Source organism: Garra rufa, chromosome 18 (genome assembly GCF_049309525.1).
Source record: "Garra rufa chromosome 18, GarRuf1.0, whole genome shotgun sequence".
NCBI lineage: Eukaryota > Metazoa > Chordata > Actinopteri > Cypriniformes > Cyprinidae > Garra > Garra rufa.
This window is the reverse complement of record NC_133378.1, coordinates 7,128,671-7,153,249: the sequence shown is the minus strand read 5'-3', so window position 1 is coordinate 7,153,249 and position 24,579 is coordinate 7,128,671. Positions and strand designations below refer to the sequence as shown.

Genomic DNA, 24,579 nt, shown 5'->3' with positions numbered 1-24,579 from the left:
AACATTGATAATAAAAGTAAAAGTAATAAATCAATTAGAATGATTTCTGAAGGATCATGTGACACTGAATACTGGAGCAATGACTGATGAAAATTCAGCTTTGCATCACAGAAATAAGTTATATTAAATTATAACTGTTATTTTGAATTGCAATAATATTTCATAACATTTTATATTGTATAATGTTTATGTATTAATATATTAATATTTATATATTATATAATATTTTTGATCAAATAAATGGAACTTTGATGAGCAGAAGAGGCTATCAAAAACATTTAAAATCTTACTGATCCCAAACTTTTGATTCTGGTTAATTTATTTGTAATAAATTATATATACTGTAAATCCAATTTATGATTGAAAATCAGAGTAAAGCTCCATGTTTCATGTAAAACTATAATAACTCCAGGCCTTTGTTCTGTTTTTATACATTTAGTTTTTATACATTTAATTTTATTACAGCTTGATGGATCTCAAAGTTTCTACAGTACCTTTTAAAGTCCCCATAAACCAAAATGGATTTTTTTTTTTTAGCTTTTAGTATGTATATGTCAGCCTTAAGGTTATCTGTAAGCAAGTGTGCTCCAAAACAATGACAAAATTCGTATTTAGCTTATAGTCTCTTACCTGTGCAATAGGATTTCCGTGTATGAGAGATATTAATAACAATATTTAGATTATTTAAATAATTACTTGTGTTCAAAAGTCTCTATAAAGACCAATAAACACACAAATGGATAACTGAAAAAACAGCTTTCAGAGACTCAGAGAAATCCCCATGATATTTCCAGGCCTCAAAAACGATTACTCACTCAATTTTATAACAATATTGGTTTTACTGAAACAAGCCAAAGATATTATGAGAATATAAATTTAAAGGACCAGATGAAAACAGCAATGAGACAGATGTGAGACATCTTAACTATGCTTTATTGTAAAAGTAGTTGTCTATTATTATAAAATAGAAAACGATGGGCACAACTTTTACAGAAAATTTAAATAGCTCACAGAAGTTGAAGCATCAAAAAAAAAAAAAAAAAAGACCAGAAACCAGAACTTAAAAATGCATTACAACAGCCAGATAAGCAGTTCTCCCCCAAAATTTGCTGATAAATATTTTTTTGCTTTAGGCACCCTGACATATTGAAAATTATAACTCACTATGAATACATGTGTATCCAACACTTGTTCAATGTCTTACTGGTGCTGAAACCAAAAGCGATAGCAAAGCAGAAAAAGAGACCATGCTCATGTTAGCCTCACATTTCGAGAGTGATGTAAGGAGGAGCATATTTACAGAGAGATGTGCAATGTAATACATCTGCTTTAATAAGACTAAACATATTCATGGCTTATTTAGCCAATAGGTAAAAGCCTTAAGACATGGTGAAATGTAATTTACATACATGTTAACTAGTAATAAAGTACACAATTTCCTCTACATTCCTAATACCTGTATGTTTCTGGAATATTTCTTTTTCGTGGTCCAATTATAGCATTTCATTTTAGATTCATATAAGCTTCAGGAATAAATGGTCATTTATACCATATTTATATCATATTTCCGCCTATAAAACGCTTCTGAAATGCGAGCAGCATTTAACGTTAAGACTTTTGCTTGTGTAAAGAGGAATGCATAACAGAAGCTTTGTTTTTCTTCAAGAATAAAGAAAAGGGAAGGACAGCGCAGTATAAAATTTGTATGAAAATCATGATGCTTAAGTGCATAACCAAAAATTGTAAATGTTGTTGAGAAATGCCCTATAAAGCATTATACATCACAATGAGCTTGTTATAATCCATAACATAAAAAAAAGTGTTTGCTAATCTTGTTGGTCCTTATATAAATGCAGTGCTTAAACAGAGTGCATCTTCAAATACTTTTAAAGTGCCCTTTTCTCTCTTTTACTTCAGGCACTCATCTTGGGATGATTTTTTTAAACAGATTTTTTCACAGTTTGTGTGGGTTCACCCATTTGTATGTTCCCTCGTAGCGGAAGCCCACTTTCTGCACAAGGTCATCAGCCTCAGCGGGACCACGACTATGAGAAAGAGCCAGAGAGAATGTGAGGTACATCACTTCATTAAAAAAAAAAAAAAAAACTTTAAAAAAATAAGCATGTTTTACCTTCCATATTTGTATTTGATGGGTGGTGTCTTTTCCTTCTCTATCTGATGAAGAAGAGGAGTGAAGATTCTCCAGGCTTCCCTCAACTCATCACTTTAATCAAATAAGGCAAATTCAGAAATGGTTTCTTTCAGAATTACTATAAAAACATATTTCATTTACATTACGCACCTTCGTACAAAATGCATCTGACTGCCACAAAAGACATCCAAAATCAGACGTTCATAGGCGTCAGGCAGCTTAACGTCCTTTGGAAAGAGACAACAGAGAAATGCACATTTATAAAGAGAAAAGGAAGTAGCTTTAATAAAGAATGTCAGTGCTTTTTTTCTTTAGGTGTTGAGACTTGTATGGCTTAATATAACATAAATGATGTCTATTATTGAAATATGTAGTAGAAAACTTATGAAAAATGTACAAAAATCCACATTGTTTTTATACCTATTTTAGAGGGGGCACCATTATCACTTGAAATGGTTGCACTCTGTGAGCTACTGGTACTTCCTTTTGCTTTTTTTACTGCAACACAAATCAGAAAACAAAAAACTGATACGATGACCCCAACTACTGAAAGAGCTTACAGGTGGCGATGGATAGCATAGGCTTAAACCAAATGGCATACGATCAATTATCCTCACAAGGAGTCTAAATGCCCTGGAAGTCGAGTGAAATCTACGCTGAGAAACTCCTTCTGTGGCTGCGGTTTCATGACAAGCGTCGACATGTTCACATCCTGCCAGGATGGCATCTAGCGTTTCTTGTCTCTGCTGTTTGTAAGCTCTTTCAGTAGCTGTGATCTAATAAAAGCCTCAAAGGCATCAGGGCTGAAGTGGAGAGAACAAAGACATGCGTCTTTAGGAAGTTTTATTCATCCACAGGCATCTTTTCATTCTTTTCTCTTTTTCTTATCGCTAGAAAAGTAGAGAAGACTTACATCACTTCTCTTGTTGCCCTTCGACTGAAAATTACAAGCGAAAGCCGCACAACTTGGCATTGTATCAGTATTTTAATTTCAGAGTTGTGTTTTGGTAGCAACAGTTAGTGGCAGTACCTCACAGAGTGCAGAGATTACACGTTACCAAAATAATAGCCCATCATAGTCCAAAATATGTATAAACATTTTTTTTCAATAACGTTAATAGGGCTGCCACTTACGACTATTTTTATATCGATTAATCTATCAACTAATTTATCGATTAATCTAAACAACAAATTTTCCCACCAAAGAACAAAACGAAAAAAAAAAACAAATCATCAATTTTACTTAAGAACATTTTATTTTTAATTATTAAATTTTAATGGAACCTTACAAATGGAATCCAGAATTTGGTATAAAAAAATAAATAAAACTGTAAAACTCTAATTAGACAGGCTTTTTGATTTAAAAAATTATAATAATTTAACCATTAAATCTGAGTATAGAAAAATTAAAATGAAAAAAAAATGTGAAATTTCTGAATTTGGAAATAAAACGGATTTCATAGGGTCCTATAATTATAATTAGGCTTTTTTGTGGTAATAAAAATGTAGATGTAAGTGAACAATAGCCTTTAAAATTACTTAAAGGAGAAGTCCGGTGTGATATAGACCTAAAGTGTAATGAATCATGATACCGAGTGTGAACTTACCCTTGATAGCTCATCTCGGCTTGTCCCCTGCACTCCGAAATCTGGCGCTAGTTAGCCGATGCTAACAACAGGTTGTCGTTGAGGGTGCCTCGGACATCGGACTAGCCATAAATCACTGTTTTACACCATTTACGAGGCACAAAGTAGCTCCACACTTGATTGGTAGACTTCCAAGGGCCCTGACATTTAAAACGAGACATTGAGAACTCAGAAAAAGCACCGGTAGTTTATTTACAAGAAGATTTATACAGACAGTACCTTCAGGAAATTTACCATTCGCCGCCATCTTGAATTTAGTCACGATAAGTCGAGTGACGAGCAGGAAGGAAACTAAACTACTACTTCATAAAACGCAGTAGCTTCATCGTCCGACATCCTTGCAATTGCCAACTGTCTGCACTAACTCCAGTCCAAAAGTAACGCGAGTACTCACGTCACTTATCAGGTTGTAGTTTCCTTCCTGCTCGTCACTCGACTAATCGTGACTAAATTCAAGATGGTGGCGAACTGTAAATTTCCTAAAGGTACTGTCTGTATAAATCTTCTTGTAAATAAACTACCGGTGCTTTTTTTGAGTTCTCAATGTCTCGTTTTAAATATCAGGGCCCTTGGAAGTCTACCAATGAAGTGTGGAGCTACTTTGTGCCTCGTAAATGGTGTAAAACAGTGATTTATTTACATGGCTACTTCGATGCCCTATTAACTCTCATTGACAACCTGTTGTTAGCATCGGCTAACTAGCGCCAGATTTCAGAGTGCAGGGGACAAGCCGAGATGAGCTATGAAGGGTAAGTTCACACTCGGCATCATGATTCATTACACTTTAGGTCAATATCACACCGGACTTCTCCTTTAAAATACATATATAATAGCAATGAGGCAATAACAATTAGTTCAAATAAAGAATCAAAAGCAAGAAATCATATGGTTTTATTGCACAAAACTGTTGAAATACATAATGTATTATAACCAATAGAGCTAATGTACATTAAGCATTACAACAAAGGCCTGCAGAGGGCGCCAACGGCCTGACGATTGTTTTTACACTTCACTGCACGATCTAATTCTTCTTTAATATTGACTAGATATAAGTCAAATGTCTACTTAATCTTTAATATTTGGCCATATCTTTGGCACAGAAATGCTATAGCCACAGTAATTTAATAAGTGGACATCAAAACGTATATACTAGAGTGAGAGGTTAAACTTCTATTTTGAAATTGCGACGAACTCTTAGCACAGTGAGAAAGATATTAATGTATTCTCCTGAGTTTGCATGGATTTATAAATGATTTACCTTACAAATCTGATGAATTGGCGCACACTGCGTTGCCAGATGAACGTTATAATAAACCCAAACTCACAACAACATGCAGAGATGGAGTTTGACACGCTCCACATACATAAATGATGACAGTTCATGTGGAACAGAGTACTGTGAACAGAACTGCTGTGAGACGCACGTACGTAACCTACATAATTGATGCACATATAATAAACCTGTATTGCACACATTTATTTAACAGAATCGCAGCATTTGTGAATTCACAATTATGCTTAATTATGATTTTTAAGTGGGTTTAATATATAATGCAGCCTTCAAAAACAATGTAATAATGCGTTTCATGGATTCTCGTCTGTGAAATATGGCACTTCCGGTATTTTGCCGGTTAGTTGACGTGGGCGAAATGAAAATGAAATCAAAGATTTTTTAAAACTGAATAGTCGATTAGAATCGATGAATCGCAACAGCCCTAAATGTTAATCTTTCATGGGTTTGCTACTACATATTTCAGTAAGAGACGTCTTTTATATTATATTAATCCATACGAGTCTTAACACCCAGGGTTCCCTTTCAGAAACAGTATAACATACAGTGTGAATGATTGAAAAGAGTGTGTTTTACCCTGTATCTGCTGTGGTAAGTCAGGTCCAGCTCTGTCTCCTCAGGGCTGAAATAGACTCCGGGTTTCTTGCTCATCATCTTGGCGTAGATGGCCTCGTTGGGCTGCACACGGACCACCAACTCATTTCGCCTGCATTGAGAGCTAAAGATGTCTCCAGGAACATCAGTGAACTGCAGCCGCACCTCTGCCTTCCTCTCATTCAGAGCCTTTCCACACCTGAGGATGAAGGGAACGCCTGAAGAGAGAGGTAATCAAATTGTTTATCTCATTTAACTTATTTGTTTGAGGTATTAAAACAGTGCCAAGGCTGCTCTTAATTTCAAAAATGGCCACAGGTCAAATACAGTATCAGCAAGGTCAAAATTTTTGATCTTTGGCCAGACTGTAAATATTGGCAAATCAGCAATCACTTACCATCCCAGCGTTCATTCTTTACATAAAGCACGGCTGTGGCAAATGTAGCCTGAGTGGAGCCTTCAGGGACAGTTTTGTCATCTAGATAACCCAGTTTAGCCTCTCCTTCTCCATCTGGATCTCCAATATACTGACCCAACACCACATCGGAGAGAGTGACCGGCTCAATGCACTTCAGCACCTTCACCTGTAGAGGGAAACAGAGAGCAAACAACAAAAAAAGTATTAGAAAGGATATCTATAGCACCTGTAAATATCGATCCAGGATAATTCAACAAAAGCACTTAAGTTGGATGCTTCATGAGCACAGATTTCTAGATTTTAAGGGGTCAAACTTTTGAAATTGAGATTTATACATCATCTGAAAGTTAAATAAGCTTTTTATTGATGTATGGTTTGTTAGGATAGGAAAATATTTGGTCAAGATAAACTATTTAAAAATCTGGAATCTGAGGGTGCAAAAAAATCCAAATATTGAGAAAAATCGCCTTTAAAGTTGTCAAAAATGACATTAATAGTAATAAATTTACAAAATATCTCCATGGAACATGAACTTTACTTAATATCCTAATGATTTTTTGACCCATACAATGTATTTTTGGATATTGCTACCAATATATCTGTGCTACTTAAGACTTAAGGTTTTGTGCTCCAGGGTCACAAACAAACAAATAAGGAAAAGAAAGTCTACTTCACACTGTTAAAATAATTCAAAAATAAAACAAAACACACTTTACACATAAGTCTTCAAAAAATAAAACATAAAATAAAAAAAAAATACATATAAAATAAAATTAAATAAAATGTTAAAAAAAAAATAAAAAAAGAACAAATAAAGCCCTATTTATTTGGAAAAAACAAAAGTCTACTTCACACTGTTAAAATCCTTCAAAAATTAAAACAAAAAACAAAACAAGTTCTCAAAAATATAATAAAAAAAAAAGTAAAATAAAATTTAAATGAAATAAAACAATTTAAAATAACAAAATAAAAAAATAAAATTAAATTAAATTTATTTTAAAAATTCATGAACAAACAAATCCCTACTTATTTGGAAAAAAAGCACAAGTCTACTTCACACTGTTAAAATCCTTCAAAAAAATAAAATAAAACAGCAGCACAAAAAACAAAACAAAAAGTAAATAAACAAACAAATGATAAAAAATCTCCACAAAATAAAATAAATGCACAGGGAAAAGCACAAGTCTACTTCACACTATTAAAAAAAATAAATAAATAAACAAACAAATAAACAAACCGGGAAAGTGAAAATGTGAAATGTCTACTTCACACTGCTAACCCCCCTCTCCCCCCCAAAAAAAGTTCAAAATAAATTAAACAAACAGGCAAAGAGAAATGCAAGTCTGCTTCACACTGATAAAATAAAAATAAAAAATACAAAAACAAAACTAAATAAAAATAATAATAAAAAAAAAAAAAACAATTAAAAGTCTATTTCACACTTCTTACAGGAATCTTAATAAATAAAATTAAATAAAATAAAAATTCAGGAACAAACAAATCACTATTTATTTGGGAAAAACACAAGTCCAATTTACACTGTTAAAAGTCTTTCAATTAAAAAAACATTACGAAAACAAATTGACTTCACATTGTTATAAGGCTTTAAGCAAAACAACCACTAAATAAGTAAAGAAGTAAAGAAAGAAAGACAGAAAGAAAGGAAAAAAATATAATGAATGAAAAAAAATAAACAAACCCTGACCCCTTTGGGTACTACACATAATTACTACCATAATGTACATATTAAAGCAATTATTCCATAGTACAAACCAAAAATGAACACTACCCTTAAGCGTAATCTTGGAGCCAAGACCTTAATTAATGCATCCAAGCAGTCTGCCAACCTTTCATGCTAATGGTTAACTGTAAGACAGTGGTGATGGATGGATATATTTGATGTATTTTCTCCTCAAGGCTAAACTCAGGATGATTTGGATGAGCGCCAGAAAAGAGTGCTGCAAAGGACGGCTGCACACAGCTCATTGGCTGACCGGCTAGTTACCTTCTCATCTCTAACATCATCAGAGTTGGTGGATGCAGGCTTCTCCATGGCAACCAGAGAGAGCATCTGCAGCAGGTGGTTCTGCATCACATCACTGGAGGCATAAAGAAAGAAAGGAATACATTCATTTACAAATCATGCTCAATTAGAATATCAAAATCCTCATAGCCTTTGAAGGGAATCCTCATGCACAGAATGGCAATGCATTTTTAAACACTGTTTTTATTTTGTCTTTTGTGCATTTTTTCCATCATGCCTTTTTTTTTGGTGCTTCACACAATGCACTTTCATCTTTTGTGTTCCACAGAAGAAAAAATATCATACAGGTTAAGAGGAGGCACTGCAGGCAAAAACAGTTTTTTCATGGATCTCTCAAATTTGAGATTTTGGGCTTTTTGGTTTTACAAAAAGTGTTTTTTATTTTAAGACTAATGGTAGGAAAACATCCAAAAGACAGCTTGAAGTGTTTCTTTTATAGCACCTTATCTATTTGTGTCAATAGATTTTAATTACAATACATATTTTTAAAGGCCGTTTTCTCAAAATGAGTTTTTTCTCCTACACTGAGCCATAAATCTCCACTTCAGTAGCACTTACACACACTAAACTTTACATTTTTACTCCTGTCTATATCCTTAAGGTTTTAACAGAGAGATTTGTTCATATATGATTCTCTTTATGCATTATTTTATTCCTCCAAAAATTGTAAAAATATATGTTTTCTGCCTGCTCTATGTATTTTCTGAATTATGGAGTGACAAAATTCCCACTGTAAATCATTTGACTCTAATAATGTCAATTTTGTTTTACAATTTTAAAACTGACTTCATCCAGTGTTTAGATTTTTGTACTAGAAATGTATGCAAATTAGTGCGTATTTCATTAAATAATGGCTCATTTGCATATTAAAACCTAACATTTTAGAAAACTTGTAATACAAAAAATGTTTGCAATTATCAATGTAATCAATCAACTGCGTAAGTAAAGCAATAACTATTAGTTAATTTTTTACCTTATTCACCTGCAGTGTCTCACCTTAAATGATTAACAGATTCTGTTTTTGGTAGATTATATATTTGCTGGTGCCACAGATGCCAAAATTATCTCAAAGCAAGAAAACTAACCGAATGATACCAAAATCGTCAAAATATCCTCCCCGGCCCTGGGTACCAAACGGCTCTTTGAAGGTCAGAACCACACATGCCACGCTGTCCCGATTCCATATGGGACCAAATATCCTGTTCCCAAACCTTCAAGGAAATATGAGAGAAAACTATGATTCATGAGACACAGACACAGTGGAAAAGCTTCCTGGTAGAGTTTAACCCTTAATTATGCATAAATGACAACTGTGTGTGACAGCCAGTGAAAAGCAGCAGGCAGAGAAGGATTAAAAGAGTGATAGAGGCAACGGGAAATGCAAAGAGCCACACCTGAGAACCATGAGGTTCTGGACCATCTCTTTGCCTAGGTAATGGTCTATACGGTAAATCTGCTCTTCGGTGAAGAGAGAAGAGAGATGACTGGATAACTCCTCTGAGCTCTGCAGGTCACGTCCAAAAGGCTTCTCCACGATTATCCTGTTCCAACCTCTACAAAACATACAAAGGAAATATGCTTCATTTGAGTCAAGCAGTGTTGTTTTTGACAACCATCTTAGATTTAGTCTTAGTCTTATGGACTAAAATGCTTATTAGTTTTAGTCAAATTTTAGTCACTTCTATATGTGATAGTTTTAGTCCAATTTTAGTCGACGAAAAGTCAAAAAGGTTTTAGTCTAGTTTTAGTCAAAAAAGGAGAAAAAGTAGTCTTTTAACAAATTAATGTAGGTCAGTAAGTATTTTGCTGTTGGGTAGTGTCACTTGTAAGTTCTGAAAATAGCAGATCTATATTTCAACACAATGTGAGCTTCCGGATCGACTATTTTCACCAATAATTACAATAATGAAGGAATGTTTTAAAACATAAAAGACAAACAAGGATGGAATGCTAAAACGGCTTGCCATACTAGTATGGCAAAGAGTATTTAATGCTAAAACGGCTTGCCATAGTGGCAGATATTTTCCGGTTTTAATCGGCATGCACAATAAGCAGAAATGTCATGCATTTTAAACGTCTGACGGACCACCCACTAACATTTTCGTCTATTCTCGTCTCGTCAACGAAAACTCACACACGTCTCGTCATGTTTTAGTCATCAACGAGCCATTTTTATCTCGTCATCGTCTCGTTATCGTCATGAAAAAAAGTGGCGTCAACGAAATGATTTCGTCATCGTCATCGTTGACGAAAACAACACTGGAGTCAAGTCTGTAATAAACTCTACCCTAATTTGCAAGTTCACTTCCGAAATAAACATTTCCTGATCATTTACTAACCCCAACGTCATCCAAGATGTTCACGTCTGTCTTTTTTCAGTCGGAAAGAATTGAAGTTTTCCGAGGAAAACATGGATTTTTTCTATATAGTTGACTTCAATGGAGATCAAATTGCTGTTTCGATGCAGCTTCAAAGGGCTCTACACAATCCCAGCCGAGGAATAATGATCTTATCTAGCGAAAAAATCTGTAATTTACTTTAAAAATAAAAATTGATATACTTTTTAACCACAAATGCTCATCTCTGCGATATGAGTCTATGACACGCATTATGTAATCATGTTAGAAAGGTCACGTGCGTTTAGTTTCTTCATCTGTGTATTTGGTTCAAAAAGGTAGGGTAGGGTGAAAAACGGCATCTCATTTTCTTCTCCAACTTCAAAATTGTCCAACATCATTTTTTTACCTTTTTTTTTAAAGGGTGGCTTTCTTTGCACGTTCGCTTTGTAAACACTGGGGCGGTACTTCCACCTTCCTAATGTGACTACGTAATGCGTTAAAATTTTTTACCATTTCTTCATATATAGGGCATCTTCATATATAGGGTACAAAAAGAAACTTTTTTGAAGGTATTCACAGCAACCTGTCAAAATAAAAGTTCGGTTTAACTTGAAGAAATTGTGACAGAAAATTACTAAATGTAAAGATAGTACTACTACTAAAAAAAAAAATCATATTAAAACTATATGAGTATTCATCAGACGAAAATATTTACCAGAATTTATTTACCAGAAAAATGTAAAAACACTGTTTTTCTGAAAAAAAGTATTTTATTAAATAAATTAGAGATTATAGAAAAAATTACTAAAATGTAAAGATAGTACTACTACTTAAAAAAATCATATTAAAACTTTATTTTTATTTTATAAGAGTATTCACCAGACGAAAATATTTATCAGAATTTATTTACCAGAAAAATGTAAAAACACAGTTTTTCTGAAAAAAGATTTTTATTAAATCAATTAATTAGAGATGCTTTTGATTATTAAAATTTAATGAAACCATTAATATGGAATCCAGAAAAACACAGAATTTGGTAAAAAATAAAACAAAACTTCACAAAAAAGAAAAAAGAAAAAAATATATATATAATAGGGCTTTAAAAATGTTATTTTGTTAAACTTTTAATAAATTGCGGTTAAATTGTATGTTTCATGATTTTAATTAGTTGGACATGCTTTTTGTTTAATAATGTTTACTTTAACCATTAAAACAGAGTCTAGAAAAATAAAAACAGTAAATTGAAAAAAAAAAAATGAATTTGGGAAAAAATAAAACGGATTTTATAGCGCCCTAAAAGTGGGATAAATTCCCAGCATTGTTATCATTGTGTAGGTTGCCACATTTTCAATGGTGTTTGGGAAATTTTTGTTTTTGTTGGGACCCGTGTTCATCATTTAGTCTTTAAGATCATCTAAGACTGAACACCAGTTCAGCTTTTTTTTTTTTTTTTAATTGTGTGTGATGTGATTTTGACTTAACGCATTACGTAACACGTGAGGTTGAGCTAGTGCAAGACAAGCATTTGTGGTTAAAAAGCTTATAAACTTGAATTTTTTGTTCTTAGAAAATGTCCAATCATTTCTCTAGATAAGACCCTTATTCCTCAGCTGGGATTGTGTGGAGCCCTTCGAAGCTGCATTGAAACTTGGACCTTCAACCCGCCGATCCTTATTAAAGTCCACTAAACGGAGAAAAATCTTGGAATGTTTTCTTTAAAATCCTTAATTTCCTTTCAACTTTAAAAAAAAAAAGAAACATCTTGGATGACATGGGGGTGAGTAAATAATCAGGAAATTTTCATTCTGGAAGTGAACTTTTCTTTTAAGAAAGTAATCACATCAATAAACAAAACTGAAATGTAAGCAAGTGCATGTGTTTGCTCCTCACTTGGTGCTCATGCATTGATGTTTGATGTTTTTGGTGACGTCGTGGTAGACGCTGGGCGGCAGGGCCAGGTAGAAGAGACGGTTAGCCTCAGCTCCTCCAGGCAAGGACAGCAGGTAAGTGTTCAGTTTAGCAAAAGAGGATTCATCCACATAATTCCCGCTGATGTAAGAATTTCTGCTGAAAAACGCAGCAAGCCGATCTGCCTCAGAATCTGCCACCTGAAGGGAGGAAAAAAGAGAGGAAATGTGAAAACACAGACGCGGTAAATAAACAAATGGACATAGAGAAACTCTGTAAAGCTGTGACCTTCATGTAGGGCATGCAGGCTGTGCGAATGGCATCTACAGTCAGATCAGAACGTGCAAAACCCACAAAATATGTCTGTTCTGGGAGAAGACCGTCTCTGAACAACCACCTACAAGAGATAACAAAAACTTTAGTGTTCAAAGGTTTAGGTGTCAATTATATTTTCTGAAAGAAATTACAACTTTTATGTAACAAGAATACATTGAAATTGATTAAATTGATAGTAAAAACTTATATCGTTACAAAAGATTTTGATTTTAAATCAATGCTGTTCTTATAAACTTTTGATTCAAATGAACCTGAAAAAGCGGAAAAATATTAAAACAGAAAAATGTTAAATACACACTAATACAGTGCCTTGCAAAAGTATTCATACCCCTTCTTTTTTTCACATTTTGTTTTGTTGCAGCATTATGTAAACTGCTTTAAATTACTTTTTTCCCCACATCAATCTACATCTCATACACCATGACAAAGCACAAAACAGGTTTGTAACAACTTTGCAAATTTATTAGAAATAAAAAACTGAAAAGATCCTGTTACATAAGTATTCATACCCTTTTCTGGGACACTCGAAATTTAGCTCAGGAGCATTCATATTGCTTCTAGATGTTACTACACTTCGAGTGGAGTTAAACTGTGGCAAATTCATTTGAATGAGTATGATTTAGAAAGGCACACACCTCTCAGAAAAGGTCTAACAGCTGAAAATGCATATCAGAGCAAAAACCAAGATAACTGCCTGTAGAGCTCAGTGACAGACTTGCGTTAAGGCAATGATCTAGGGAAGAGTTCAGAAAAAAATCTGCTGCATTGAAGGTTCACAGAAGCATGTAGACGATTGGAACAACTAGGACTCTAGAAAATGTCTGCCAGCCCCCATCCAAGCTGACAGAGCTTGAGAGGTGAAAAGGTGAGGCAAAGATAATTGCCAAATGCAGATGTGCAAAGCTTGTCACATCATACCCAAAAACACTTGAGGCTGTAAAGGAGCTTCAACTATTGTACTGAGTTAAGGGTATGAATATTTATGCAATGTACTTATTTCAGTGTTTTATTTTTAATAAATTTGTAAAATTTGTAAATCTGGTTTTTGCTTTGTCATTATTATGGTGTATGGAGTGTAAAGTGATGTGGGGAAAAACTTATTTAAAGCAGTTTAACATAATGCTGCAACAAAACAAAAAAATGAAGGGGTATGAATACTTTTGCAAGGCACTGTAATTAAATATTAATTGTACATTTTACAGTATTATTAAATAAATTCAGCCCTGTTTAGCATGAAAAAATCTTGCAAATTGTTTTGTAATAGTATGTGCAAAATCATGTTATGTCAGACTACTTACCACAAAGTTGGGTAGATTTTCTTTTTGGCCAGATCTCCCTACAAGAACAATACATTTGTTACATCACGGTACAAATTATTCATGTGGGCTACGGGTGTCCAAACTCAGTCCTGGAGGGCCAGTGTCCTGCAGAGTTTAGCTCCAACCCCAATTAGACATACCTGAACCAGCAAATCAAGCTCTTACTAGGCATGCTAGAAACTTCCAGACAGGTGTGTTGAGGCAAGTTGGAGCTAAACTTTGCAGGACACCAGCCCTCCAGGAGTTTGGGCACCTCTGATGTAGGCCAAATTACAGAAAAGCCATTTACTGGTTTTTATAGTGCAGCATTTTCAAAATCACATCACACAGAATTTCAAAGAGCCTCAGTCAAAAACTACAACTGGCCAATAACCTCAACATCATTGCAAGGCTTGCAAAAAATATGGCAACCTACACAATGAGAACAATGCTGGGAATTTATCCCGCTTTTTTGGCCCTATGAAATCAGTTTTATTTTTTTCTAAATTCATTTTGAATTCCACTTTTTTTCTGTTTGAATGGTTAAAGTAAAAAATAATAAACAGCATGTCTGATTAATTGAAATCATGACACAGCTTTAACAGCAGTTTAACAAAAATTAACAAAAATTTAATTTGCTAAGGCCTTATTAAAATACATTTTTTTCCTCAAATTCAGTTTTAGTTCTACCAAATTCTGTGATTTCCATTCATTTTTTTGGATTCAATTTGAATGTTTTTTATTATAATAAATCAAAAGCATCTCTAATTAATTGATTGAATAAAATTAAATTTATTATTTTGTTTCTCTTTTTTCTGAAATACTGTGCTTTTACATTTTTTCTGGTGAATAAATTAGAAAATATTTACCAAAATACGAAAATATTTGCCAAAGTTTTAATTTTAATTTTATTATTAGTAGTAGTAGTATCATCATTACATTTAGTACGTTTTTCTGTCACCGTTTCTTCAAGTTAAACCAAACTTTTATTTTGACGGGTTGCTGTAAAGACCTTTAAGTTTCTGTATGTAGTCTATATGATATAAAGAAACATTTTAACAACACATATAAGCCCAAATGTTTGTCTTGCACTACCTCGACTTCCTGCATTATGCAGTCACGATGGAAAAGTCATGCGTGATGCAAGTACCGACCCGGTGTTTACAAAACGAATATGCAAAGAAAGTCAAATTCAAAAGAGCGATGTGGGATAATTTTGAAGTTGGAGGAGAAAATGAAAGAGTTTTCCTACCCTACCTTTTTAAACCGAAGTACACAAACAAAAACCTTTTATATAATGTGATTATATATAATGTGTTGTCGTAGATGCGCTTCACAGAGCTGGTGCAAGACAAGCTTTTGTGTTAAAAAGTATATACATTTTTTTTTTTTTTTTTTTTGAAAATTAACAATCGTTTTGTTAGATAAGACCCTTATTACTCGGCTGGAATCGTGTAGAGCCCTTTGAAGCTGCACTGAAACTGCAATTTGGACCTTCAACCCATTGAAGTCCACTAAATGGAGAAAAATCCTGGAATGTTTTTCTCAAAAACCTTCATTTCTTTTCAACCGAAGATCGAAAGACAAACATTTTGGGAATTTTACTTCAGGAGTAAACTAATCCTTATACTACATCTGAAAAGAGGTAAGCAATCTGCTTTTGTTTTAATAAGGTATAGTCTGATTATAGTCAACTGTCACTATGAGACACTGTAATTGAAGAGGAATCAAAACCTAGGCAACTGCCATCATTTCTGTGCCTAATTTGACATAAAACATCTGATTATAAAGACAACTCTTTAAATAACAAATGCAAAATGCGCAATAACAAGATACAATAGCTTAAAATAACACTCGACCCATCCCTGCTCCATGTGATTCAATCTTCTCAACGAAAAGGTCACTGAACTCAGATCTACTCCACACCCAATCGGACACATGAGAAAACACTCTGCACATGGTGAGACAGCACTATTCTGTTTGTATTGGCTGATTTATGGCTTTGCGGGAGAGCCCAGCCTCTCCAGATATGCATTATTGGGGAATATTAGTAAACATATCAGTTCACCATTTAATCTATTAGTCGCTCGTGCTGATTTGCTAATGTGAAAAGCACAGTAATAATGACTTGACACAAATTCATTCATGAACTTTCAGCATGAAGAATAATCATACTTAAGCAAACAAACATGAACTAAGCAGCCAGAGAAACTATGTATTTGTTCTGATAGTGACTACAATGCTTCTAAAAAAAAGAAGTGACAGTTTTATTTTGTTCATAACTGAGGAATGTGTATTTCAGTGTAGCCATAGTGTAAACAGTATAGCATTGTGCTTAGACCATGGGAATGATTTCCAAGGAGGCACATGCAATGATTAAAAGGTACATGTTGAATACAATGCAAGCCATTTTAAGGTGAAAAAACACAAAAAAGTAAAGGTACAGTTATGCATTTGACACCAAGAGCTTGCTTTTCAACCACTTATACAGCCTATTTTCTAACAATGTCAAACAGATAGTTAGATATGAGTCATGATAGAGTCAGATAATACATATAAAGAGCATTTAATTATTGACTTGCGTATTATTAAACTCAAATTACCATTTTTTATGCCAGATTCATTTTTCCTGTGGGATTTTGACAACAAATTCTGATGATCCATCATGTAAGGTTAAAGAAATAATTCAGAAAAAGCAAATCCACCAAAATATTAAACAACACAAGTGTTTTTAACATTGTTAATAATAAGAAATGTTTCTTGAGCATCAAATCAGCATATTAAAATGATTTCTGAAGGATCATGTGACACTGAAAACTGGAGTAATGATGCTGAAAATTCACCTTTTATCACAGGAATGAATTACATTTTAAATATATTGTACAGTTTTGTAATAATATTTCTGCTTTTACTGTATTTTTGATCAAATAAATGAAGCTTTTGTGAGCATAAGAGACTTCTCTCAAACTTTTAAACTTTTGGTAGTATATAATTTAAAAATGTGTAATCTAAATCACACTCACGAAATAAATTTACTTTATGTGAGTATTTTAATTAGTCAAAGAATTAAAGGCCAGCTTAACTCTGTTACTTCATCTGATTTGTGCGAAATGTTTTGATTATCATAAAGAGGACGTTTTTTCACTGTTATGCAATGGTGACTAATGAGCAGAAACCATATGTAAGTGAAGCAGAATTTATATAGAACAGATTTCTTTATCAAAAATGATCTTCATGTGTTTTTAATTATAATAATGTCTCATTTGCAAAGCTACATAGCTAACTATTTAGACCGGAGTACTCCCAAGCTTTCTTTCAAATTAAATTTGGTAATGGTGACAGACTGGGGGTCGATGCACTGAATGTAAGTGGCTCAAGGTTAGACAAATGAGGTGATATTGCATCTGAATATCTAACGCCATTAACCTGTGGAACACCATGCCAACTAACGATCCAGATCATGCATATCCCTCTCTCCACCATTTTTCTGACCGCACCCTCATCCCAAACACACACATGCCAGCTCTTTCACCTCTCTGAAAGAAAAGTGCTGACAGAGAGTGATATTGCACAATCCAGCTCACTAGCACTCATTTCAAAACCCAAACAAAAAGAGCAGGAAAAGCCAACAGTAACAAAGATTCTTTCACAAACCAGTTGTGTAAAAACGGACTAGTAAAACGTTGAACAAAATAAGGAGGAACAAGGAAAACGTAGCAAACAAAAAGGAGGAAGAAGGTTTAAATTTCATCCCTTAAGTTAAGAAACACTCTAGTGAGAAGTTTAAAAGCCTGACCTACTATAATGCAAACTTCATTTTGATATTCTTTTTTCATACAACATGAAACGTCTTTTAGTATTCATCACAGTTATGTTTTCATGCTGAAACTAATCAAGGCTGTCTAGATACAATCAAGTCTTCCATCACGTCTAGATCTTCTGTCACCACACTTGATCAATCTTTCAAGGCTATAAGCGTTCAAGGGCTGTGAACTGAACCACTGAATTACTTAACTGCCCTGTTCTGTCTGGATGATAAAAAGAAGCCCTATGTTGGAAATGTCCCTTTCACGGTTGCATAATTTCTGCTGTACTTCCTCATACAAAACATCAAGTCATATTAAGTTGTGTAACAAAAGAAACTACCAGGTACAAGAAATAATGTGAAACAGGAATTAAATCAATACATTAGTATGAATTTGGACTACTTTTTGACAGTCACTTTTTGACTTAAAAATAAAGGTTGTCAAAGAGGGGTTTCGCAATGACGCCATAGAAGAACCTTTTTTTTTTCATGTTTTTGTTTGTTAGGTATTTTTTTAATAAGCCAATCCACACACTGCATTTTCAGAGTCAAGATGACTGATTCTAGTTGGTTAATCGAAATCAAACTGGGTGTGAGGGTGTATATGAATGTACATCAGACGGGAAGTGACTTTCTTTAGAAAAGTTCAGATGGTATTTTCTTTTTATAATGCATAGTAAGATAGTGTTTATAAGCAGCTTTGTTTACACACTAACCAAGCGAAAGCTATTTTGCCACTGTTTCATAAGCGCCACCTGCTGTCAAAGAGTGAATTTGTGTTCTCATTCAGCCCACCAGCTGTTTTTGTTTCGTTCAGATGTGTTTTAAGTAGTATAATTTCACAAAGCTAAAGCCAAACGATTCTGTTTTTGCTACAAATTTCAAAATGAACTAACAAAAAACTGTTTATGTTGCATGTATGTTGCTTTTGTGATGAGAAGACTACTTTTTTGTTTTATTTATTTACTGTATTGACCCCTCCCCTTTCAAGATGTATCTTTTGGCCTTTTTGTAAACCAAATCTTGTTTTGTTTAAGAAAAAAAAAATGTAATGTGAAATTTTTTTTGTGTGACAAATTTTTAAAATGATTTTAATATTGCATATTTTTCCCATTTGAATTTTTGTTTTGAAAGTTTGGTAAATACTGGTAAAATGTACCAACAATCACATTTAAAAATACACACTTTTTGATATACCATAAAAATAACAGGTAGCCAATCTGAAATATATAACAATTAGGTTATCAATCTCATAGCATCTTACCAAAATTTAATTAACAGTAGAAGGGAAATCTTACTGTAGTTTTTAAATCTGGGCACTGTCTTACATTTTAAAATCACTTACAGAGGAAATTTGGTCCCAATAGGCTAACATGACCAGGTTTTTTTCATATGCATTTCCCAGAAAAAATATATTATATTATATTATATTCGGGTCAGTACAGTATTTAATTCGGGATTTGTTCAAATTTTAATTTTACTTTTGTTTAACACATTTAAATTTCACAAAGTAATGTGCAGAATTTGTCTGAGTAATAATAATAAAAGGACATCTTTTATTTATGATTTGCCTGAAATCTCATTTTGTTGAAAAAAAATGTGAGAAAATTGTATTGTTAAATACTTGCATCGTGAGTTGAGCGTATCGTTACATCCCTAGTTTTCAAAATAATTTAATTAGGACTCTAACACTTCTTACCTCCAACAATCCCAAAAACACCACCATGAATTGAAAAGCATGGCACAGTCATTAATAAACATGCAGTAATATGTAGTTTTGCAACAGAAGAAAAGCGAGGGGATGCAGCCAAAGTTTGCAGCAAGAATTGGTGGGAGAGAGCCATGATATTAGCGTATACAGAATGGCAACAGAATTTTCCAAAAACTATGTGCAATCATGGAAAGTGTAATAAAATCCGGTTGATTAAACTGTATGCGCACATGCCAGTCCTAATGCATGCTTTACAAACTGGGAAGTTTTGGGGAGCATGTGCATCCTTTTTCAACTAATTTTCTGGGTAACAATTTAGATTGGAGAACATGTAATTAAATTTAACTATGAGTTCTCCCTCAGTAAACTCTTAATTTGCTGCTTATTGATAGTAAGGTAGCTGTTGTAGGAGTTATGTTTAGTATAGGGTAGTCACAGTCTCAGACTGTTGGCTAAACGTCTGATGCATATGGCACACAAAACTGAAAACATTTTAAAAGGGAGTTTTAAAGTGGTCATTTAATTGGTTGAATTATACAGGATGCCGTCAAGACAAACAAAGAAAGCCACCAGGTTTATAACTGTGATGATGAGCATTTATCAGGATCAACTAAACGCTGGAAGTTCGCGGCACAAAATCTTTAAAATACTTCCATGAGTTTTACACACCAGTCTGTTATTGTTGGGACATTTCCATGTCCCTAAACATGACACAGCACAAAACTAAACATGATTGGTTGCTTTTCCTGGCAGTCATATGGCCATTCAAAGCAGCCAAGGTTCCCAGACCCTCCGCCATTAATCTGAAGGTCTGGCTATACGAGACTAGGTATAGGGTAGTGATAAGGGATCTACAATATGGTCATGCAGAATAAGGCATTAATATGTGCTTTATAAGTACTAATAAACAGCAAATATGCTAGTAATATTCATGCTAATAAGCAACTAGTTAACAGTGAGTAGTGTTCCCTAATCTAAAATGTTACCATTTTCTGAATAAGTGGCTTAAATGCAACAAATGCATGCTATTCCAGGGGTGGGAATCAGAATTTTGGGAAATCAGAATATTGCATGACTACATGTCATGCAATGTCATTTGTAGTCACTGTAAAGAAAAAGTAACCTAAAAACATGAATTCACACAGATTTTTGGTTCATCAATAGATGTATATAAAATGAGCGACAATTCACGGCTGAAGATGAGATTATCAATTTCTCATTAGCAGAGACAGAAAAATTAAAGGGATAGTTCACCCAAAAATGAAACACCCACGTCGTTTCAAACCTGTAGAACCTTAATTCATCTTGAGAACACAAATTAAAATACTTTGGATGAAATATGATGATTATTTTGTCGATGTTCTTGGTACCTTTCTGTACCTTGAACGTGGTAGCACCCTTGCGGTCTATGGAGGGTCCAAAAGCTCTCAGATTTTATCAAAAATATCTTTATTTGTGTTCTGAAGATGAATGAAGGTCTTACAGGTTTGCAATGACATATGGATGAGTAATTAATGATAGAAACTTAATTTTTGGGCAAACTATATCTTTAAAATAACCACACACACAGAGACTCACCGAAGCACCCATGATGATGAAGATATGGACGTCAGACTGGTGAAATTCCACATCATCATGTAGTTCTTTTCTCAGCTGCCCAAACACTTCAGAGCGTGAGAGGGGAAGGCTCATCTTGTCTGCCGAGAAGTTTAAAACACAGATTTCATGTTGTCCTTATGTTCATACAGTCAGATTAAAAGTATGTTTAGGATTTTTTAAGATATCTGGAATTATATAACAGCTGCGACATTTTCATTTAATATTTTAATTTGAAAAATAATAATAATTTACTTTTAAGAAAAGCAAAGGTAAATTTAAAAAAAAAGGCACATATCAAAACATTTATACAATTAAAGTTAAAATATCACAATTAAATAAAAAAAAATATGTAGGTGAAAATGTTGGCAGGGCAGTTGCATATGTGTGACCCTGGACCACAAAACCAGTCTTAAGTAGCATGGGTATATTTGAAGCAATAGCCAAAAATACATTGTATGGGTCAAAATTATCACATTTTCTTTCATGTCAAAAATCATTAGGATATTAAGTAAAGACCATGTTTCATGAAAATCATCTGGACAACATTAAAGGCGATTTTACCTTCATCTTTTTTTTTTGCACCCTCAGATTCCACATTTTCAAATAGTTGCATCTCAACCAAATATTGTCCTAACAATCCAAACATCATTGGAAAACTTATTTATTTAGCTTTCAGATGATGTATAAATCTCAATTTTTAAAAAAAAAGACCCTTATGGCTGGTTTTGTGGTCCAGAGTCACATGTAAATTGTCTTGGAAGATAACAGACATCAGGATGGACGATAATGCTGATATATGCACAGTGCAACTTAAAGGAGTAGTTCACTTTCAGAACAAATTTACAGATAATGTACTCACCCCCTTGTCATCCAAGATGTTCATGTCTTTCTTTCTTCAGTCGTAAAGAAATTATGTTTTTTGAGGAAAACATTCAAGGATTTCTCTCCATATAATGGACTTCTATGGTGCCCCTGAGTTTGAACGTCCAAAATGCAGCTTCAAAGGGCTCTAAACGATCCCAGCCGAGGAAGAAGGGTCTTATCTAGCGAAACGATCGGTTATTTTCTAAAAACCATTTACAATTTATATACTTTTTAATCTCTACACAGAGTACACCCAGAGCTAGACAAGACGAGCATTTGAGGTTCAAAGTATATAAATTGTATTTATTTATTTATTTTAGAAAATAAGCAATCGTTTTGCTAGATAAGACCCTTCTTTCCTCGGCTGTGATCGTTTAGAGCCATTTGAAGCTGCATTTTGGAAGTTCAAACTCAGGGGCACCATAGAAGTCCACTATATGGAGAGAAATCCTGAAATGTTTTCATGTTTACAAAAATTTTTACATTTTTGTTCTGAAAGTGAACTACTCCTTTAATGACAACAAATAAGAAACTAAAAGCAAAACTGCAAAATAACACTTTTAAGTGTATGTTAATCAGCCATTACCAACCTCACAATGGCTAAATAAATAAATTGGTCATTACTAAAAAAGTGTCACGTAAAAGGTGTTCTCCAAAGAGCACCTTTACTAAAGCTGCCCAACTCACACACAGTACAATGTCAAAGACATTAGTATGAATATTAAATAAGTAACACAATATCAACAAATAACACAAAAGATCAACTACAGAGCAAGCTTGTTATCTAAATGGCCTGATTATGAAGAGAAAAGAGTATAAGTCATTTCACATGCAATAATTCCATGCCCATGCCAAATCACTTGAACTCTTCTAACAATTGACCAGTCTAGTAACTTGACAAGTCACATCACATAACTACTTGCAGTGGGATGACAAACATATAGTCCTACCACTGTGTTCAGGGACTGTAACGATAGTGTGTTTTCTCTCTGTGGCAGGAAAGATACACATATAAACCTCGTGTGACACAAAAACACAGCCTCCCCCAAACCCACACTCTGAACTTACCGTAATGTTATTAGCACAATCCCTTATTTAACAGGGCTCAGCCTGGCACTATCTGACTGGACTTACAGCTAATTAGCTAATAATTTTCTGCAGTGCATTCGCATCACATTCACCATTCACAACAAATGCCTTGGACAGAGATATCTGGAATACATTTAGCATCACATTCTAAAAGACAGAGCTGGTAAGAGAAAAGCTGAAGTTAATATACACTGCAGAATCAAACGCACTCACTGTATGACAACGTGCTACTTACTTGTAGTGCTCTTTACTTAACAAAACCAAAATATCAGGCTAAACTTAGAGCTGGAGCGGACCTAGGGCAAAAAATGTTACAGTACCGACTACAGTGTCATTCTTTAATTCAGTTTCCTCCTTCCCTATTAAAATGACACGGCGGAGTTCTGTGATTTTATTGGTGTAGAAAGAAACTCACCAGCGCTCGCTCGACTGCCCATCATTGCTGGAGAACATGACGTCACCGCGCAACTGCGCTGAGTTTAAGGGAAGTGGGCGGGGCCAGGAGGCGCTTGTGGAAAGAACGCAGGGCGGTGATTGACAGCTAAATGCTGCAATGGCGAACATGCTGAACGTTCTTCAGTCCAATAGAGAGCGGGCAAGGGGAATATCTAATGAGTAATGCTGATAAGAGCTAGAAAGAAGTCGAACGCCAGAGGAGCTATGAAAGAATGTCAGCATGACATTGCAAATAAAAAAATCTAATAAAACAAGCCAATATCATTTACAACATACGACAAATATACATATCTTTTGTATAAAGCTACCTTAGTGATGTAGACATTTAGCATTACATTAGAATACTCTGGCGTTAAAAAACTGTATCCTTTAGCATTAGCGCCACCTTGCGTTTATGTACGTACGTACACTACCAGGCAAGTTTTTGAACAGTAAGATTTTTTTAAGTCTCTTTTGCTCACCAAGCCTGCATTTATTTGATCCAACGTACAGCAAAACAGTATTTTGAAATATTTTTTACTATGTAAAATAGCCGTTTTCTATATGAATATATTTTAAAATGTAATTGATTCCTGTGATTTCAAAGCTGAATTTTTGGCATTATTACTCCAGTCTTCAGTGTTACTTGATCCTTCAGAAATCATTCTAGTATTCTGATTCGATGCTCAAAAACATTTAATATTATGATGTTGAAAACGTCTTTATCATTACTTTTGATCAATTTAAAGCATCCTTGCTAAATAAAAGTATTCTTTTTTTATCATGTTTTCCTCAATATAAATAAACAATTATACTGAGTCCAAGTTTTTGAATGGTATAGTTTATAATGTTACAAAGGCTTTTTATTTCAGATAAAATCTGATCTTTGGATAATTCTATGATTTTCTAAGAAAATATACTCAACTATTTTAAATATTGATAATCATAATAATGTTCCTTGAACAGCAAATCAGCATATTAGAGTGATTTCTGAAAGATCATGTGACACTGAAGACTGGAGTAATGATGCTGAAAAATTAGCTTTGATCA

The 24,579-nt window shown here is 33.9% G+C and overlaps 1 protein-coding gene across 3 annotated transcripts; it reads right to left on the bottom strand.

The window, feature by feature from the left end:
• Positions 1-912: 912 nt before the first annotated feature.
• Positions 913-23,549, bottom strand: g6pd (glucose-6-phosphate dehydrogenase). Of its 3 annotated transcripts, none has more exons than XM_073823154.1 (13): positions 23,510-23,549; positions 21,121-21,239; positions 14,027-14,064; positions 12,681-12,789; positions 12,375-12,592; positions 9,540-9,698; positions 9,231-9,356; positions 8,107-8,200; positions 6,081-6,267; positions 5,666-5,901; positions 2,303-2,379; positions 2,132-2,224; positions 913-2,045 (listed from the first exon to the last, which is right to left on the bottom strand). In XM_073823154.1, exons 1-13 carry the CDS (start codon positions 23,532-23,534, stop codon positions 1,955-1,957), a joined length of 1,572 nt encoding a protein of 523 aa, XP_073679255.1. In that variant the 5' UTR covers positions 23,535-23,549; the 3' UTR covers positions 913-1,954. The 3 variants fall into 3 exon arrangements, with proteins under 3 accessions (XP_073679255.1, XP_073679256.1, XP_073679257.1); XM_073823155.1 differs by lacking the exon at positions 23,510-23,549 and adding an exon at positions 23,330-23,478; XM_073823156.1 differs by lacking the exon at positions 23,510-23,549 and adding an exon at positions 22,956-22,994.
• Positions 23,550-24,579: the final 1,030 nt, after the last annotated feature.